The sequence below is a fragment of the Alnus glutinosa genome, chromosome 12, assembly GCF_958979055.1.
Source record: "Alnus glutinosa chromosome 12, dhAlnGlut1.1, whole genome shotgun sequence".
Classification (NCBI taxonomy): Eukaryota; Viridiplantae; Streptophyta; class Magnoliopsida; order Fagales; family Betulaceae; genus Alnus; species Alnus glutinosa.
Window position 1 is genome coordinate 21,264,836 of NC_084897.1, and position 21,656 is coordinate 21,286,491.

A 21,656-nucleotide genomic window follows, 5' to 3' on the forward strand; every position below is an offset into this window, starting at 1 on the left:
AAATTCTTTGATGTTACCTTCCTTCCTGCCCCTCAAGATTCCAACACCCTTATTGTCCCATCTCTTAAGGTCGGTCAATGATCTCATCCTTAACAACCCTAGGAGGTAGGATCAATCTCCGCTCTCCATCTTCTTCTTAACCAACAGTGTGGAGATCTTAAAAATCTGCCTCCCTCTCTCCCCTTACCAAGACAAACTCATTTGGACCCCTAGTATTTAGTAAGAATGTAAATTTTTGAAATAATTCTAGACGTCGTATTCATGTCTTTGTGTCCCTCTAAAAATGACTAAATTTTAAAAATCACAATTTTACTATTAGATTTTGATCAAATGCTAATTTTTCACATCGGTTTTGAAGAGAAACAAGAGACTGGTATGACGTCTAAAATTACTATAGGAAGAACTTCTCCCCCTGTAAATCCTTAGTCTGAACAAGATTGGAAAATATTTTGGAAGTTGAAAATCCATCACAAGCTGAAACTTTTCATGTGGGATATCAGTTGGCAGTGCACCCCTCCATTAAATTCACCACGTCTCGTTTTCTCTCTTACCTGCCATTTTATAGGGTCCTCTAGAGAATCTCTCAAGTTAGGTAAATCTTTCTATTAAGAACACTATTAAGCCTTCTGTTTTCCTTAAAGTAGATGAGAGCTCTCAACACCCCTTTCAAACCTTTGCCTCTAATGCTCTGGATCTAATCTGGTTCACTAGGAGCAAAATTGTCCATCATGATTGTTCTCCCTATGTTATCCAATTGGCTAAGCAGATTTCTCACACCAGCCTTGACCAACTTCTAGCCTAGAAAGCCCTCCCCTTGGTCCCCTCCCCCTTTCCACTTTTTCACCAAACTAGATTTTGATGTTGCTATAAGGGAGTCTTTCTCTATTTGTGCTGTTGTGGACTCAAATCATGACGGTTCAATCCTGCTTGCCAATTCTCTTATTGGTCCACCTTGCGAGCCAGATATTGAAGAAGCAACTGCTGCCTTTCTTGCTGTTCAAACTGCTAAAGAGCTCAAGTTGGACAAAATCATTTTGGAGGGAGATTCCCTAGCTGTAACCCTAACCTCATATTGGAAGATTTCTTCCTTATATGCTCAACTCCTTCAATAGCTGGAAAAGATCTTCCCTTGTGTTTTGGCTTTTGTTGTTTCTCTTTATTCTCATGTAACAGAAAAAAAAAAAAGGAGGGGAGATTATCAAGGCTTTAAACAAGAGAAATAAACAAGCCATCTTAAATTTATAGACAATTAAAACCCTTGATGAATTGTCACACTAAGCAACGTTACAATAAAAACGAAAGGCAAATATCTTTTTCCTTTTTTGCCGTCGCAACTAAAATTGAAGTAACCAACTTTTAACGTACAGCCCACCAACAGCAAGAGGGGCCACAGACGTATTGCCTTTTGTTCTTTTTCTTTTGCCTGCCTCATTTTCTGTTGGAATTAGACACAAACACATGGCAGCTGTGCCAGATGCACGGTTGATAATAATCAGGAGCAAGTGTATAAAAGGCGAAAAATTGAATCCTCACAATTTACAGATTTCTTTTTCTCTTTGAATTTTTCTATCCTAAAAAAGGGAGCGAAGCTCAGAAGCATGAGGCTTGTCAAACCATGACATGGAGAGAGAAATTAGACCTTTCACAATGGGAAGGAGAGCGTAGCTCAAAGATACAACGATGTCAATAAAACAATGGGACTTCCCCAATGGCACCATGGTCAACCCCTTGATGCACGAAATGGCAGCCAACAATTCTAGCTAACCTAGCAAGAAGTTGAACACATCACTCAATGATATTATACCTTCCACACGTTTGCTGCCAGCCTCCACAATTACAAGTCTCCTAACCCCTGAAAGGATACATGTCAACAAGCTACTACATGAAAAGAGGTGGAAATCATAAAACATCCTGCAGAAAAAGCTAAGCAAATTACCGGGATTTGCCAACCGTTTCATCACTTCGTGCAGTGGATCAGATCGCAAACACATCTGACATCTCTGTCCGTTGAAGAAGCCATGAGTAGAATTTGCATCTTGCCCTAATTGCAATGCCTACAGATGTAGAAAACGGCACATTCAGAGACGAGGAAAAGCATACATACAATTTTTTATGTGACATGCAATTTATTAGTTTTATTCCTGATTGAAAGACAGAACATTTCACATCTGGAAATTTGTCAAGAAACTACAGCAATTGCCGCAAGCATTTGTGAGGATGCACATTACTGGTTGGTCCTCAAAATTAGGAATAGATTATTATTCCCACCCAAAGAAGCAGCTATAACATTTTTAAAAATGCACATTTTGAGAATGTATATATATATATTTTTTTGAAAAGTAAAGTATATTCAAAAAGCGCAAAGGGGCGCAACCTATAGTACACAGGACGTATACATGAAGCCCTTAATTCAAAGAATAAAAACACCAGAGAAATATGCTTATATATACATTTTGAGAATGTATATATAAGCATATTTCTTTGGTGTTTTTATATCCATAATAAATGCCCAATGAAAACATCGACTCCAAGCAAGTTGAAAAAAGCAACTAGTAGAACAATTCCTTTTGCATTTTTGTCACAATTATTCGACTAGTACATTACCAACGGCAAATCACCTGAATCAGGGCAATGGAAAATCAACATTTCACTAAGCCTTCATGGCAAGGGAGAGAAAGTCAGAGAAATTTAGAAGAGATGGTAAGATCTAGCAGCTGGCAGTTGCGGTGTGGATAAGCTTGTGAAGAAGGAAGCTTATCCCCATCAAAGGAAAATGACTCATTAATGCTCTTCACAGAAACCCTTTCCTATCCTTGGTTTAAATTCTAATTTTAAATAAATGGAGAAATTTCAACGATATTTAGAACTAGATAGATTTTGGCAACATGACTTCCTAGACCCCATTATCTTTTGGGAGTATATTTAGGCATTTACTCATGAGGTTTTAATAGATCGATTTTGTTAGAAAATGTATCTTATGATAATAAATCTAGTTTACTGATTGTAAAACATTTAATTATGCGAATGTATCAACAGAATCATCTGATGATTTCTTCTAGTGATTATACAAATATCTTTCTCACCAAATCTGTCATGCAGGGCCTAACACATACATAAATTTGGAAGCCGAATCACCTAAATACTATAGAGCATGACACTTCCCCTCATCCAAAGCAACAAATACATTTATGATAAACTTCCACTTTTCATAGAAAGCAAACATAGATACATCAAGACAAATCAGGTAACAATGGAAATAAGGCTGATGTGCATTTAAATGAAGATATATCTATGTTCAAAGGTGGATAACTACCATATAGCCTACATGCCTGACGGAGTCAGATGAGTGGGTAACATTAAGAAATTACCTGATGAATACTCATTTCATCAAGGCGAATATGTGCATAAGCTTTATCTTTTGCCAAAGCGGTGATATCACTGAGAAGTAAATAGCAAGCACATCTCAATATGGTTAAGGATACGGATCATTTAAATAATGCCTTTATACAAAACTAAGAGAGAATGAAAAAGTGAGAGCGGATGACCTTCGTGAATATATATCCAGCAACGAGCCATTATCATCCACTATTGGTATTGAACTAACTTCAGCTGCAAAGGGAATGTGTAATAGCATAAGACAGGCAGATGATGGAGAATTATTGGAACAAAACCAGCTTGCTGCTTATCAGGTCAAGTGTCATTAAACAAAAAGTGAAGTTCAATTCACGGAGAGCAAAGAATCTAACGTACTTAAATACTCCTAGCAAAGAAAAAAAAGTTTTCAATCGAATATCATTCCTCTTTGAAGTTCATTAAGGAATGAGCAGAGAAATGATGCCTTCTCAAACTGATAAAAACAGTAACATTAGCACTCTCCTTCAGAAGAACCTAAAGACTAAAAGCAAACTGCAGCAAGAAGGGAAGAACAACGTGCTGGCATGCGATGCAGAGACTTAAGGCTAAGACTAACATGCCAATTCTTACAAGATAAATACCAATGTGTGATTGAAAGATTTTTTTTTCTTTTGTTTTTTTTTCATTTTTAGTCAGACATTAGCTATTATCTAGTACAATTTTATTATCTTTATTCCAAGAACATCAAAGCCAAAAGGCCTATGCAGTAGTGAAAAGAGAAGCAAAATCACCTTCAACCAACAAAGTTAGAGCAGCACTAAGAGAGGCATTTGGCCTCAACATTGAAAATGGCTTTGATTCCCCAATTTCCGGAACCCACGTACCCAAAGGAATTGAACAAATTGGTTGTTGAAGAATGGGCAAGGAGCTAGAGGAATGTCTAAAATACCTGTAGATACCTGAAAATTAGGTCCATGGATTAGTTTTAAATCATTTACCCTTAAGTGGCAAACCTGGAAGAAACTTACATTTTAGTATTCCAGACAGAGAAGCAAGATGTAGTAGCTGTGGAAATGAACTGTCCTGCGAAGAATGGATGATGGGAACCGTAGCCACCTTGTTTTGCAAAATTTTCAAAGCAACATCTTTCAGACAATCATAAGGCCCAGCCTGTTTACAGGAGCAATAAATATTAGACTGTCAGTAAGCGCAAATTCCAGTATCAAGATACAGGATAATTTTGAGCAAACAGCTTTCAAATTCTCCCAACAATCAGCAAGAATGATATTTTATTGTAAAATTCATACTCCAAGGAAAAAAAAAAAACAATTACCTCAATAACAATTTTATAATCATTAACTAATCGACAGCCCGACAATGAAAGAATTTTAATAGATAAACAAAAATGCACCTAATGGCAGCAAAACTATAAATGAGGGAAAAGGAAAAAGAAATTGCAGAGGGGTGATACAGTACCAAGGATATAAATTTATTGCAATATATCAAGTTCCAAAAAAAATACCCCCAAATAGTCCACTATGACACAAATCTGGAAAACTTGCACAACAAGCAACCAGCAAACCAAAATATTAAACAGACTCATTCTCACCATCTGATCCAGAGATTTCTTGATGTAAAATTCCAAAGACGACTCACCAACAGAAAAGGGCAGTCAAACCTTATGATAAAAAATCACAAGCTAGTTTTATTTGACAGGGAACACTGATTATTGGGGCTAGTAAACCCAATTATCTCTCTACAAATCCCATCAACAGCAGATAAGGTGCTTACAAAAGTCCCAAACTAAAGTCCCAAAATAACATGCAAATTCTGGCACCCTTAACAATGACATTTTATATCTAAGTCTTTTACATGTGAGCATATGATGAATGCATTCATGGAAGAGCAAAAACTGCCGATAGCATGAAGTTAAGTACCAGCCTCAGGTCATACAGAAAGTGCAGAGGTGAGCAAGTCCTTTGTGTGCTACATCCTTTTGATACAGAATCTCAAGAAGCACTTACATGAATAAGATGTTTTTTTGATAAGTACACTTACATGAATAAGATGTTGACGGGGGAATGATTCCCCATTGCCATCCATTGCTCCAGTAACATGTAATTTTCCCTCTTTCCAAGCTGCTATAGTATGGGTCTCAAGCTCTTCCTCCGTCAAGTTTGATCCATGATTCCCAAGCTGAAATTCAGAAGATACATGCTAAATGGCCTAAAATATATTCTTATGTACATGTTCATGTGCTTGTATGTGTTAAAAAAATAAAAAATAAAAAGAAGAAGAAGAAGAAGAAGAAGAAGAAGAAGAAGAAGCAGACAAGGAAAAGAGCATCCAGAAGACACGATGAAAATAGATGATCAAGCATTCAGTCCACATAAGTAAAATAGAAACAAAGTCATGAAGGAGAAAAAGTGCAGAAAATAAAATAAAACTATATAAGCAAGTCTGTTTAAAAATTCTGTTCTGTCGGGTTGTGGTAGGTGAAGATGGCTATGGATCATATACGGGAAAAATCTCATGAGCTAAGGATAAACATTTTGAGGAGCATAATAAACCCTAAGCATGCTATGGGCGCAAGGGTTGGGGTGTGATGTGGATACAGTAGAAGGGACTGAAACTTTAAGGATTTTTCTAAGTATGATGTTTAAAATAATTTCCAAAACTACTTACTATTTGGCATATGAAACAAGCTGCTTAGTATGCCTACCTTTCGTTTAAAGGTTTCTCAATCATGAGCTTCTAAACAATGTTTAATTACCGCAGTTCATAACAAACCAAGTGACCAGGGGGCAGACCCCCTTTTACCTGAGCTCACCATACAGTGACATTGCTAGATCAGCAGATGAAGAGAAAAAAAGATTAGTTAAATCAATGGTCTTATGGCCCTAACATTTGTCGTAAGGTACATGTGCTAATCTTAATTTGGAAGGTTTCATGAGACTAAGCATTGTGTGTACCTTAATTTGGAAGGTTTCAGGAGACTAAGCATCGTGTGTACCTTGCACATCCTTGGGACCCTAGAGCCTAGAGGGGATGCAAGCGCAAGTAAAGTTGCTAGTTTTCTGTCATTTTCTAATACTTCTGATGCAAACCCTCGTGCATTTTACTTTTAAAATACAAGAAACAGACTACCAGTTTTCCTTCAAAACTATCAAAGCACAGAAAAGTTTACTGATATTTCTGACGTCAACCCTTGTACATTCATTTTTAAAAAACAGAGAACAATGTTAATTTTTTTTTATAAGTAATAATTCATTAAAAAGCGCAAAGGGGCGCAACCCTAGTACACATGAAGAATACAAAAGAGCTCCTAATCAGAGGAAATAAACGAACATGAAAGTAAAAAATCAGCAAACGACATACAACCTGGGCTATGCACCGACACCCACAGATATAACATATTAAGCACATTTCTACAAAGAACCCTAACTGTACCCTCCACATCCTCAAAAAGCCTAGAATTTCTCTCACGCCACAAACCCCACAAACCCCACATAAAGGAACCTGCTTCTAAATACGGATAGCAGAACTATGACCCAGCAAGGTACCCCACCTACTCAATAAATCCAATACACTACTAGGCATAACCCACTCCACCCCGAACAAACTATAAAAATAACTCCAAACAACCCGTGCCACGTCACAAAGAACAATGTTCATACAGCACAAATAACATAGAAGGGAGCTTTTGAACTTAGATTGCTCCATAAACTATGATTCCATAGGCGCATCCTCTAGGTGTGGGAAAGGCAAGGCTCACGTTTTTTAGCGTGAGTGCCTCGGATTGAGGGCTTTTGGTGTTTTGTGGGTTTTTGGTTGGGTTGTGTGGGTTGTTTGGGTTTTTCTCGCTCTAGTTAGGCGCCTGTTGTATACTACCTGTGTACCTGGGGGCCTTACGCTTTTTATAAAATTTCCTTTACTTATCAAAAAAATCAAATAACATAGAAGTTTATTCCAGAGATACCTCTCTCAAAATTAGGATGAAGTCCAACGCACTAAGAACTCCAACAAACTGGCCCTTGCACAAATCCCAGAGAGGAGCCACAGAAATTCCCTGGAAGTAGCTTATATCAGCAAAGATGTACATCTAAGCTAATATTCAGCAATTTAAATGGCAAAAAGAAAGGCTAAAAATCAGCAAAGATATACGTGTTAAAAGGTAACATACGAGAACAAAATAATTAGAAAAGAAAAAAGAAAGAAAGAAATTGACAGTAGTTACAGTATCCTAGGAAAAGGCTAATAATCAGCAAAACCTATAAGCATTAATATATCACATCTCTCTCTCTCTCTCTCTCTCTCTCTCTCTCTCTCTACAAAAACAGATAAAAAAATAAAAAGCAATTGACAGAAAAGTCAAATAAGTCCCATAATAAAGAGATAGGTCCAAGAAACTTTTTTTTTTAATTTTTTTTATATGAATAAGAAACTAATATAAAATAAAAGGCAATAATATACAAAAACGTACGGTCTTCAGCTCCCCCCCCCACCTCTCCTCTTCTCTCTCTCTCCCCCTCCCTCCCTGTGTGCACACCACAATCGTCTGTGTGCATGAGCTCTAACTGTGCATGTGTGTATCAGTGTAAAAACAGTCACCTGTTCATAGAGAATATGAAATGCTTGCTTCACAGGTAAGTTAACATCTAGGGCAATGACCTGCAGTGTTAAGACAATAAAGACCGTTAGGACAACTGAACTTGAAAGTGATGATTTTACCAAGTTAGAGTGGTCAAATCCCAGTGAAATACAACATTAATAGCTCCTAAAAGGGGTAAAGCATCCAAACCTTGCCTGACTCAGGAAGCAACTCATAAGCAGTATGTGCAGACAAGAATATGGATATACGGTGGCGAGAAACCTCTAGATCAGGTGATGATATCCTTGGAACAGCTTCTTGCAAAGTACCGCTTGACGAAGTGGCCTATTGTATTACAAGAAGTATTCAGACAAAATAATAACAATGGCATCAGAACCCCCGTCCCGTTATCACATATGTGAACATTCATTTTATTAAAGTTAATACTAAGATCCAAGAAATGCGAACAGCTAAAAAACATTATCATGATTATGAAAAATGTTTTCTAGCTCTTTGGATTGTTCTTCTGTGACAAACGGAAAAAAAGCATAATTAATTAAAATTGGGTCCAATTCATTCTGCATGGAAGGCTATGATGGTTTACCAAAACTCCAAAGGAAATTCATGAACCCGTTCCTTCACAAGGAGGGGAAACAAATATGACACTTGGAGAGTTAGTATACTTACTCTGATGCTACAATCTAAAATTCTAGCAGCAATTTACAGATAGAATTTAACTTTTAAATAAAAATTCCCTTACCACAGGCATATTGACATCAAAATCCACATCCATATTGGATCTGCCAGGTGTCTGAGGACTAAAAGTAGAAGGAATCATATCTGGTTGCCTAGCTAAAAAGACGGTATTCACTAACCCATAATCCCCCCTTACAAAGGACTGGCTCTCATCATGCCGCCACTCTCCATCAACGCAAAACTTGTACTGCATGTCAATGAAAACAGCAAATCTGAACATCAGAAATGGGTTTGAATAAGTATCACACGTTATATATAAATACGTAAGCATGTCTGCCAATGGGTAGACGGGTCCCACGAACACCATTGTTGGGTAGCAACATATAAGCAAGCACTCAATAGCATTCAAAAAAACGCATGGTAATTCTCTGTCCCCTACACCCATCGTAGAATGTTAAAAATTCCCTTCAATTTTGTGAAAGAAATATATATATTAATAAAAAGCTAGGGGTTCAGAGCAACAAACCCACGTTAAATATTAAAACTAGAAAAATTGTGACATTCTCTTCCTAGGTGATTTCCTTTGTATATTGCCGGTGCATCTAGGGGCGCCTTACGCTTTTTATAAAAGTGTTCCTTTACTTATCAAAAAACATTTATTCAGCATAACAATGAGCACCTCTTTTTTGGGATAAGTGAGCATCTTTAAACCAATTAAAACTGCCTCTTTGCACTCCAAGAATAGGCAGCAGAACCTTGATGAAATCTACTATCAATTTAAGTGTGAAAAATACTAAGAGAAATACCACAAAAGTTCTTGAAACCTACAATTCTAGTGTGTAATTCATTCCACATGCATTACTATACTCATCTTGGAATCTATACTCATCTTGATTCCAAGGCGGATATATATTAGCAGCTGGTTCCTTTCTGATTGTCTGTAAGACTAGAAATTCACAGATTATCCATATTGTGTTGATACTATGGTAGAGATGGGAATCCTCTTTCATCTTACAACCCATCCATGTCCATGGCATCATATTCGCTTTGAAGGCCATGTTTCAAATTGCGGCCGGTCAAAATTCTATGCTTCGGATCTTCTAACTGTGTTTGGGCTTGAGAAATTTTTTATTTATTTTTTGGATAAGTAATTCAATCTCATTATAAAAGCGCAAAGGGGCGCAACCTTAGTCCAAACAATCAGAAAAACCAGAAAAAAGGCAGACTATTATGCATTGCTATCTACGTGTAAAGGGATTTGAACATAATCTCTTTCAACTCTACCACCGAAGTCTCTCGATCTTCAAAGCTCTTTGCATTTTGCTCTCCCTCCAAATACACCACATTAAACACAAAGGAGCCAACCTCCAAACTTCCAAAATGTTACAACGTCCCACCTAACCTCTCCAACTCACCAACTCTCACCCTTCTAGGCATAACCCAATCAACACCAAACAGATGGAAAAGCGAACTCCATAATTCTCTTGCTATTTTTCACAATGAACAAGAAGGTGATCAATTGACTCCCCACTCTTCTTGCACATACAAAACCAATCCATCACTATGACGTTCCCCTTTCTCAAGTTATCCAAAGTCAGATTTTCCCTGATGCTGTTGTCTACACAAAACGCCACTCTCAAAGGAGCCTTAATTCTCCAAATACTGTTATAGGGAAGAGGGAAACTAATAGGAATGGATAACACGTGATAGTAGGATCTCGCTTAAAACTTTTTTCCTTTTGGAATGGATCCAACATATTCTATCCTCACCTCCTTGCCTTACTCTGAGAGAATACAACAGCTCAAAGAAAAAAGAGACCAAATCCATCTCTCAATCACATACAGGTCTAGTAAAAAATATATTTCATTGAAGATTTCCATTTTGGAACTGCATATGATCTGCCACCCATGCATCCTTACAACGTGCAATACTAAACAAATCCGGATAAGAAATCTTCAAGGGTTGTTCCTTTTTTTTTGATAAGTAATTTAAAATTCAATAAAAAAGCGCAGAGGGGCGCAACCCTAATACACGGGAAGTATACAAGAGAGCCCCTAAACAGGAGGAACAACTAATAAATTAAGAAAGTCTACAAAAGTAGAAACACCTAGGTGGCAAAGATGGGGAGCTATCCATAGATATAACGTGTTAAGAAGACGCTTCCTTAAAACCACCATTACCGTCTCGACATCTTCAAAAAGCCTCGCATTCCGCTCCCTCCAAATGCTCCACAAAACACAGTGAGGAACTAAACGCCAAACATTTTTTGCTAGGCCATGCCCTCGAAAAGCACCCCAAGTAGTCAACAAACCCATCACCGATTGTGGCATGACCCATTCAACTCCAAACAAAGAAAACACAAAACTCCAAAGCTCACGGGCGGTGTCGCAATGAAGTAACAGATGATCAATAGACTCCCCCTTCTTTTTACACATACAACACCACTCAATAACCACAATATTCCTCTTTCGTAGATTGTCATGAGTCAAAATTTTTCCTAAAGCTGCAGTCCATACAAAGAACGCCACCCTTGTCGGAGCCTTAGCACACCATATCTTCTTCCACGGGAATGATGGACCTTCTTTCCGACTAAGTGCTTCATAATATGACCTTACTTCAAAATAGCTCCTTGAAGAGAGGTTCCAAACTAACTTGTCACCCTCTCCTTGTCGAATCGGAGTGAAGTACAACCGCTCGAAGAAAGAGAGCACCATCTCCAACTCCCAGTCCTGTAATTGCCGCGTAAAGAGAACATTCCAATGAATATTGCCATTATGAACAGCCATATTATCTACCACCATAGCCGCTTTGTTCCTCACAAGACTATACAGAACTGGAAAACAAAGCTTCAAAGAAATCTCCCCACACCACCGATCATGCCAGAAACTGATATATGAGCCATCCCCTACCACACACCGAACATAATTACAAAACTTCTCCCACCCTTTCCTAATATATTTCCAAACCCCTACTCCATAGGAACCCGACACCTCAATAGAGCACCACCCACCCTTTAGGCTCCCAAATTTGGCGTCAATCACCAAACGCCATAGAGCCTCTCTCTCCCTACCATATCTCCACAACCATTTACCTAAAAGAGCTTGGTTAAACAGGGAAAGATTGTGAACTCCCAATCCACCTGAATGCAACGGAGTACAAATCCTGTTCCATTTCACTAAATGAAATTTGGCCTCATCCCCTATGCCACCCCATAGGAAATCCCTCTGGATTTTTTCAAGACGATTAGCCACCCTCAAAGGAATAGGGAACAGCGACAAGAGATACGTGGGGATATTGGACAGCGTGCTCTTAATAAGAGTCAACCGACCGCCCTTTGACAAATACATACGCTTCCAACCAGCCAGCTTCCTTTCCATTTTCTCAATCACCCCTTTCCAAGTACGAACGGACTTGTAAGAGGCACCCAAAGGCATACCCAAATATGTCATAGGAAGCGATCCAACCCTACAACCCATAAGATGGGCCAACCCTTCAACATCCTCCACCTCACCAATAGGAACAATTTCTGACTTTCCTAAATTAATCCTTAATCCCGAAACTGCCTCAAAACAAAGGAAAATGCACCTCAGATGTCGAATCTGTTCTTCTTCCGCTCCACAAAAAATCAACGTATCATCAGCAAACAATAAATGATTCACTACTATTGCCTCTGACTCACTATGTCCCACAGTAAAGCCTGTCATCGAACCCTGCTCCATCGCAGCAGCCAACATCCGACTCAAAGCCTCCATAACCACCACAAATAATAAAGGCGACAGAGGATCACCTTGTCGCAACCCGCGAGAGCTAGTAAAGAAACCCGTCGGAGTTCCATTGACAAGGATGGAGAATCTCACCGTAGAGATACAAAAACGAATCCAAGCTCTCCATTTCTCCCCAAAGCCACAACGTTGTAATAAGTAGAGTAAGAAGTCCCAATTCACATGATCATAGGCCTTTTCCAGATCCAGCTTACACAGCAACCCAGACTCCCCTGAACGGATTTGACTATCCACACATTCATTAGCAATAAGCACTGAATCCAAAATTTGTCGACCACCAATGAACGCATTTTGGGTGTTTGAGATAATCTTACCCAACACTGATTTAAACCTGTTCGCAAGGACTTTGGAAATAATCTTATAAATTCCCCCAATAAGACTGATAGGCCGAAAATCACTCACATCCACAGCATCATTCTTCTTTGGAATCAGAGAGACAAAAGTAGCATTAAAACTCTTTTCAAACTTGCCTCGAGAGTGAAAATCTGCAAAAACAGCCATAATGTCATGCTTTAAGATATCCCAACACTTCTGAAAAAAAGCCATAGTGAAACCGTCGGGGCCCGAAGCCTTATCTCCATTGAAATCTCTGATGACCTCCCACACCTCCTTCTCCTCAAACCCTCTCTCTATCCAGCTACTCTCATCTTCATCAATTGAAAGAAAAGAAAGGCCCTCTACCCTTGGCCGCCAAGAAGAATTCTCAACATACAAGTTTTTGAAAAATTGAACTATATGCTCCTGAATTTCCTTTGGGTCATTGGAGATTTCACCATCTATACTTATAGAATCCACTTGATTAAATTTGCGACGCGAGTTGGCCATCCTGTGAAAAAATTTTGTGTTCTTGTCCCCCTCCTTCAACCACAAAGCTCTGGATTTCTGTCTCCAAATTATTTCCTCACACAGAAGAGTTTTCTCCAGCTCTCTAGACATATCTATCTTGCGAACCTTCTCTTCCTCCTCTAGGCCTCGGTCTTCATCAACTGCATCCAGCTCACAAATGCCCTCCAATAATTCCTTCTTCTTCTTCCCTATATCACCAAACACTTCAGCATTCCATTTCTTCAAGTCCGTCTTCAATGCCTTCAGTTTAAACGCCAAAATGTGACTTGGAGAACCCGAACACTCATAAGACAACCACCACTTATTGATTTGCTCAACAAAGCCCTCATAATTCAGCCACATGTTCTCAAATTTAAAAGACCTTTTTCCTCCTCTTGGTGCCCCACAATCCAAAAACAAAGGGAAGTGATCGGACAGAAGTCTTGGAAGCCTCCTTTGGACTACTTCGGGGTAGTGTTCCTCCCACTCCACAGAAATTAAGAATCTATCAATTCTAGACCATGTGTGGTTATTCGACCATGTAAATTGGCCATCTTGAAGAGGTAGATCCACCAAGTTCTGCATGAAGATGAAGTCTGAAAATTCTTCCATAGCAGCTGAGAAACTGGCCATGCCCGACCTCTCACTCGGAAAACGAACAACATTAAAATCTCCCCCAATACACCACGGCACCTCCCAACAATTCATCAATCCAGCTAACTCAATCCATAAATCCCTCCTATCCCTGTCATCATTAGGGCCATAAACCCCCCCAAACGCCCAAGAAACATTATCACCAATGTTGCGGAAAGAACAAGCAACCGTATATCTACCTATACATTCCTCCAATTTCTCCACCACTCTCCTATCCCACATAAGTAAGATCCCACCCGATGCTCCATTGGCTCCCAAATAACACCAATCAACCTGATTACACCCCCATAAACTCCGCACCACCTCCCTTGAGATTATTGCCATCTTAGTCTCCACCAAACAAACAATATCCGCCCTCCATTCTCTTAGAAGCCCTCTAATTTCTACTCTTTTTTTCATCTCATTAATCCCTCTAACATTCCACGAAATTAGTTTAGGCATCATAATTGCATACAGAACCCCTTCCTTTGTTGCGACCTCTAGCCGATAGAGCCCCTTTCTTCTCATAATTCAAGGACCAAGCCAACCTGTTTAGTTCTCTCTTCCCTTTTGCCTCTTTGTTCAACGGACACAAAGTCTGAGGACTGGCCGAGGATCTTCCTCCAGCAGCTTCTATCTCCTCAAACATAGCTAACATTCTGTCCTCAAATCCTTCGCAAGATAATCCGATAGCCTGATAACATCTCATAACTTTTTCCACCACCCATCTAGGTGATATCCTGAGTTTTTCTCCCCCTTTTGCTGCCAAAGGTGTGATTTCCAGCGGTGCACCACTCGCCCCCTCCTCGTTAGAATTATTTTCTACTAGTTCTAACAGGAGATCGCTTCTAACATCCTGTGTACCACTGTCCAGTAGAACTTCTCCCTCATCTGTTACACCAGCATCTTCCCCAAGGCAGCTCTCCCCTCGATTTCCCACTAAAACAGGTTCACATAACACCATCTGCAAATTGTTAATGTCCATCATCTTTGTCACTGAGCTTGTACCCACAGCAGGAGCACCCATCTCATTACAAGAACATTCTGTTACCAGGAGCTCCGGCAAGACTCCCGATACCTGCTCCCCTACTTCAGTAATGATGTTACCCTTCAAAGAGCCATCGTCCACCTGAATAGCCACTGCTGTATCTTCTCCTTCTTCACCACACACCACGACCTCAGGCATACTCAGCCGAAGGGAATTTTCTGGTTTCCCATCCCTCACGCTCCGACCCACTACCGTGACCTGTCCCTGTTTTCTTGTCCAAATAGCCTTAGAAATTCCAGACTTCCGGCGTTGATACACCCGTTGAAAACCACGACTGGAATGATCTGGACCTGACCCACATGCAGAGGCGCCGGAATCCTTGGCTTTACGCACCAGATGTGCTGCGGAAGTTGACGCTCCAGCATGCAAAGAAAACACAGGGGTCGGAATGGGTCTTAGGCATGATCCAGCTTTAGTTTTAACAATAAACTTGGGCTTTTTAATGGGAAAACCCAGTGGGGCTTTGCCTTTAGAATCATGGGCCATTTTAGAGGATTTGGAGATGGGCCGGGTATCCTTGAAGCCCATAAAGGCCTGCTTGGTCTTAGGAGCAGCGTGAGAAGCAAACTGCTTCTGACTGAAATCCAGGTGTCCTTCCTCCAGCAAGAGAAGATCCGTGAGACAAAGGCCTATCTCCTCGTGCAGAACTGCCAACGACTCCCTTAGCCTACGAACCCCTAGCCTATCACCAGAGAAGACATTGCGTGAAGCAGCGGAAGACGTGTTGGCAGACCCAGCAGCTTCTCTCCTTGGGAATGAGTCCTGCGACTTTCCCGATGCGTGAGACATCAGAGCTGGTTTCTTCTTCAACCCCTTCGCCGGAAAAACTTCTCTGGACAGGCTATCGTGAGCCGCCGAAAGAGGAAACATCGACGAAGAAGGGGCCGGACACACAGGAGCCTTTGCATGAGCACGAGAATCCTTAACCGGATCCTGCACCTGATAAAGTTCCTTCTTCTCTGTTTCCTTTGAACCTTCCAACCACCTTGGAATTCTTGCTAACTGCTGACTGGAAGGACCAAACAGCTCTTCATTCCCTGGCCGAGTCGAAGTTAACACCTCTGCAAAACTCCTCCTTGTCTCCGCTTTAGTCCCAGCTAGTAGAACATTCGGTGCACTAATCTGCTTTGTGACCCTGGACTGATCCGCTTGAAGATGACTGATGGCTAGGCGGAGCTCCACCTCAAACCTCTCCCAACCCTCACCGTATCTCCCTTTCGGCACTAAAATGGAACCATATTTCTTCCTGCCCTCATATTCTTCAATAAGCAGGAAAAAACCATGCCTATTAGAGCATTGTTGTCCAAGAATACGTGGGAAGCCAGCAACGGATTGATTCCAAAAGACTCTAGAATCCTGAACCGAAACTAACTCATCAAACGACTTGACCAACCAGACTGCCTCATCTCTACGTAGAAGGATAGACCTCGTCACTCCTTTGCATTTTTCTCGTATCCGAATCCCAGTACAACCACCCACCACCGACAAGTCGAAGTCCTTAGACTCAACAGACAAACGACTCACAGACCACACCATTGTTTCACCTTATGTTGTAATAGATTTTTGGGTTTGGGAGTGTACATGAATTCTTCAGGTATATTCTTGAATCAACGCAAATATACCCAGGATTTGATTGGGCTGGCAAGTCTTCAGGATTCACCTTCGGTGGATACTCCTATGGAGGTCAATCCACAAAGTACCACATATAACACATGCTGGAGAAGAAGACTAAGGACAGTATTCAGTATTGGTCGGTACAAAGACACGTGGGTGGTGGATAATATGCTCTTTCAAGATGGAATTATCCAGTGGAATGTAATTTTTACACGACCGGTCTAGGATTGGGAGATGGAGCTGGTATTCTCTTTCCTTGAGTGGCTGTATTCTGTCCAATTACGACATGGAGAGGAGGATAGATTAGGCTGGAGTCTTTCTAAGAAGGGTTGTTCCTTACATCACAAATCATGCCAAGACCTAACCTTTGACCCATCTCCCACCTTATATGATATATCTAACAAATCTTGAAAAAACTTTCCTCCCCCTCCTTATATATTTCCATACTCCCACTTCAAAGGGCCCCACTACCTCCTTAAAACCCTATTCTCCCCTTAAACTATCACATTAATAAGAATGGAGAATTGTAACGTAGAAATACAATGTGCGATCCATGCTATCCATTTCTCCCCAAAGCCATATCTCTTCCACAAGTATAAAAAAAACACCCAATTAATATGATCATAAGCCTTCTCTAAGTCCATTAGGCTTGAGAAATAATGGCAAGAGATGCCTTTTTGATGCCATTAGTATGGATAAGAATCTGTTCGCAGCTCTTTCAAAATTTATCAGCATAGTTTTAACCCTTTGACTACCGAAGTTTTCCAATAAGACAATTGACCCTCATTAAGGTATTGGGTTTATCCTTCCTTAATGGTAGATATCTTACATATAGTCATAATAAACACTTTTATCCACTAAGTGACACCATTTAAATTCCACCAAGACTTTTTTTTTTGATAAATAAAGTGGACCACCAAGAATTATATCGCCTTAGATCTACCTAAAAAAAAGGACCCAGTTACCTACTAGAGATTGATTGAGGGGGAAAAAATAAAATCGTTTGATTGACTGCACAGCCACCAAGTGAATTGTGGCTTATGATACACTCAGTACTCGTTACTACGAAACAAAGGAATGGCAACTAAGTTGCTGGCACACAATCATCAAGAGCAAATATGGACTTCAGCAGCCAAGATGGAACTCTGACTTATAGATTAAAGAGATTTATCAATGTCCAAAAACATATGCCTTCGAACTTTTTCAATCATTTCCACTACAAATCAGTTATTAACAAGGCTGTAGGTCTAATTCCATGATTTGGTTTTTGCTCAATTTCAACATGTTCTGCATTATAAGGTGCTCATCCATTACAAAGAACCATCAATGTCCGATACGACATGCTTCAAACTTCTTCAATCATTTCCACTTCAAATCAGATATCAGGTAGGTTGTAGGTCTAATTCCATGGTTTGATTTTTGCTCACTTTACCATGAAACAATAACGTTTTACAATACATGTTAAACTTTAGTGCAAATTTAGTATTACCCAATGGCTTTAATAGTTATCTTGACTGTCAACTATACTCGCTTGGGATTGCACGAACTAGTAAATTTTAACTTTTACTACATTAAAGTGATTACATTTTGATATTTATGTTACAAAAAGTCACAAAAATGATAGACATGAGAGCAGTTAAGACTTGAGGCTGTCTACTTGTGCCTAGTATAACCATATCAATCAAAAGAGCGAATTAACCTGGTGATGTCCTGGTGTCACGTTCCAAACAACTTGAAATACATCATCGTATCCCTCCACCGGAGACATAGGTATTCTTTCTGACCACCTGTTCAGATGATAAACCCAATAAAAAACCCCTATCATACATCCAATTTATATACTAGAAAAGCCTACAAATAGAAAAAGAAAACCTATACTGATCACATTAAATGAAAAACTGTTCAACGCCAGTAACATGAAAAATTCAGATCCGGGTAGTAATAAAAAGATAAAAGTACGATCATTATAGGCTCCCACCTTGTGAAAGAACCACAAAGGTACACGCTTCTTCCCCCGTGACGCCACACAAATGACCAGGGAATCAAAAAGGGTACCGAAACTCCACTGCTTTCATGCCCCCTATCCGGAACAGAACCGAACATTTCCAACCAAATCTATAGAGAGCCGCACGAAACCGATCAAAAAAATGTGAAAGTTCCACACTCCCGACTTGATTATTCAACCAATTCAACCACCATGGCAATTTATCACAAAATTCACGAACTCTCCAAAAATCACACTAAAAAATTTCAATTTTTTATTTCAACAGGGATCCTCCACAACTGAGCAGAGGACCCCTTAAGGCTTACACATGCAGAGCCTGCCAAATCAAAGCCAAACCATGTAAAACCCTAACTTTTCAGCAACCACACCATCAATCCCCAATCACTATCTTCAACCCAAAAAGCCTGAAAATTCCACCACCACCTCAACAATCCTCAAAACACAGAAAGCACAAAATCCGACACCCGTCAATCCCAGCACCCACTGATCAATTATTCACAACCCAAAACTCCACAAATCAAAAACCCCCCAAAATCCCACTCGAAAATCAACAAACAAAAAAAGGAATTCAAAATTACTGATAATCCGAGCTCTGATCTTGACCCCAAAATTAAAAATTCCCAACAGAATCGAATTCAGGAAGCCCAAATTTTGAAACTTGGCGGAGAATTAGAATGCAAGAGAACGATTTTCTGTGCAATTAAAAGGAAATTTCGGGTGCCAAAAAAGTGTGACCTAGAGAGAGAAAAGCCCTAATTTTGCAAAAGTAACTGAGAGGATGTGTGGCATTGTTGGATCTTCGAATGCTTTGTGGGCTCTGAGCGAAGAATCTGAAAGAGAAAATGTGTGAGAGAGAGAGAGAGAGAGAGAGAGAGCAAAAGAAAAGAAAGAAAGCAAATGATGATAATAATTGCTGTAAAATTATGGAGGGTGAAGTGAGAAGGTCACTGTCGTCGTTTTGGGCTCCTCCAGATTCCTTAAAACCGTTTACCTTTCTGTCAAGTTATTGCAGCGGCCACACGAGAAAGCTAAAGGCGAATAGCCCATCTCGCTCGCCGTATCATGTTTTCTCCTGAGGATTTAACGCTGCTGTTAGAAATCGTTAATTACCAATAGCTCTTTTCACATCACCTTTTTTCACAGTTTTACACTCATTTGTCAATTCTGCTTTGACAATTTTTTTAATGTGATTTTTTTGAAAGCTATAAAAATAGAAATAAGAAATGTAGGTAAATATGTTTAAAAAAATATTATATTAGTCGTTAATATAAAAGTATAAAAATAATTGTTTATCCAATCAATTTAAATAGAAAAAAAAAAAAAAAAAAAAGAAAAAAAAAAAGAGAGAAGATTATTATTTTTCCCTAGATTAAAAAATATATATATTATTGGGTAAATTTACCTTATAGTCCATATTTATTATGTGTGATGAGAAAAGAAGATGCAAAGACAATGATTTTGATGCCATTTTATGGAATTTCACTTTTTTCTCTTCCATATAGGGAAGGAAGTGAAAGGGAGTGTGGGCTCTTATAATGAGCAATTACCCAACTAAAAGAAGTAGCAAAAGAGTGGGCTGGGGTTAGTTGGATTGGACGGTGATGAAGTGATGTGCTGTGGGACCCTGGGATCATGGCCATTGATGGGTGGGCCTTAGGCTGACCGTGATTCCTGGGCCACTCCGCCACTACGGGAAGAGAGAGACAGACGATCTTGGGTTTTTTAAACCACAAGCAAAAGGGTTATTCTTTTATTTATTTTCTTCACCTCTACTATAGCTTTACCTTTTTCTTTTTCTTTTTCTTTTTTTGTTGTTATTTGAATCCTTAAAGAAGAACAGAAGTAAATTTAGAAGAAAAAAATTTATAAATTAAATTATTGTTGTATCTTGAATAATTCTTTGTTACAAAATATTATGAATAAAGAGGAAAATATGAAGGCAAAATAAATTATGGATTTCAAGACGGCGATATCTTTAAACTCGATTCACATTAAATAGTCTTGGTCAACTTTTTAGCTATAGTGCACCTCATAGGAGTCCAAAGCACTTCGCCTATGATGTAGGCGGACGTTGCCACGGCTAAGCGGCCTAGCTTTTTTTTTTTTTTTTTTTTTTTACCCAATATATTGTTAAGGTGTGGAGAATTATTTATAAACTAGTTGACATTTTTGTATCTAGCCGATGTGGGACAAAACTTTTTTCCTACACTTCAATAATTTGGTTTTTCCTCCAAAAATTTGGATTGACTTGAAATATGTAAATCTTTCAATTAAATGCACATAAAACTTTTAGATATAAACTAGATTTCATAATTATTTAAAATACCCAAACTAAATTAAATTATTTATTTTTAAATAAATATAATATTCTCTAGTTTGCAAAAAATAGAAGGTTAATTTTAATATTCGGTATGAATGAGAAGAGAAAAATCAGTTTAAAACTCAACTTAATAATGGTTTTAAGTATTAAGATAGAATTTTGGTGTTATTTATGCTTGGTCAACTTTGCAATAGAAAATGCACCATTCAAATCTAGAATTATAAAAAATCATTAAGATAATTTTGCAAATTTATTTGTTGATCGGACATGTGATACCCTAAATTGTGAAACATGTTAAGTCTCGTATTTGTATTTTTTGGCGGATGAAATGTAAAAATGTTGCATCAATGTTAAGTCTCACATTAGCTATGTATTGATTGAAACTAGACTTTATAATTAGTTTAAGTAGGTTTTAATTATAGTGCAAATATGACTTTATAAGTAATTAAACATTATTTTTTTTCCTGCTAAATAGTTTCCATAATTTGATAGTCTTGTTTAATTTCTTTTCCTTTCCAAGGCCAAAGGTATCAAAGTCAAACGTTTTCTATTGTACGCATAGAAGATTCTTAACAATTTAACTGTATAAATTTTAACAATTCGAGCAGAAAATGTGAAAGAGTTAATATGGGGTCCAATTGTCTGAGCAAGTGAGCGGCCAACCCCCATCTTATTTAGACAGGTATGTCTCGTATGAACCCTCTCACGTTTATTCTCTATATTTCTAACAACCCGAACAGCAAGATCCGAGCTCCTATTGTACCATTAATATGATATGGCCCCTTTGA

General features: G+C 38.9%; 1 protein-coding gene across 1 annotated transcript; it reads right to left on the reverse strand.

Annotated features, from left to right (window-relative positions):
- Positions 1-1,220: 1,220 nt before the first annotated feature.
- LOC133851318 (sucrose nonfermenting 4-like protein) lies at positions 1,221-19,495 on the reverse strand. The gene is made up of 13 exons (XM_062287670.1): positions 18,522-19,495; positions 18,243-18,330; positions 8,706-8,888; positions 8,156-8,290; positions 7,966-8,025; positions 7,334-7,423; positions 5,413-5,550; positions 4,383-4,524; positions 4,146-4,313; positions 3,546-3,609; positions 3,369-3,438; positions 1,937-2,054; positions 1,221-1,852 (listed from the first exon to the last, which is right to left on the reverse strand). Exons 1-13 carry the CDS (start codon positions 18,644-18,646, stop codon positions 1,761-1,763), a joined length of 1,473 nt encoding a protein of 490 aa, XP_062143654.1. The 5' UTR covers positions 18,647-19,495; the 3' UTR covers positions 1,221-1,760.
- Positions 19,496-21,656: the final 2,161 nt, after the last annotated feature.

Excerpts from the sequence above, each read along its gene's own strand:
- LOC133851318 (XM_062287670.1), bottom strand. The coding sequence starts at position 18,646 with ATGTTCGGTTCTGTTCCGGATAGGGGGCATGAAAGCAGTGGAGTTTCG. Across the intron at positions 7,424-7,965 it reads TTCATATTCTCTATGAACAG|GGAATTTCTGTGGCTCCTCT; the intron begins GTGACTGTTTTT and ends AGCTACTTCCAG. Across the intron at positions 5,551-7,333 it reads TCATCCTAATTTTGAGAGAG|CTTGGGAATCATGGATCAAA; the intron begins GTATCTCTGGAA and ends TCTGAATTTCAG.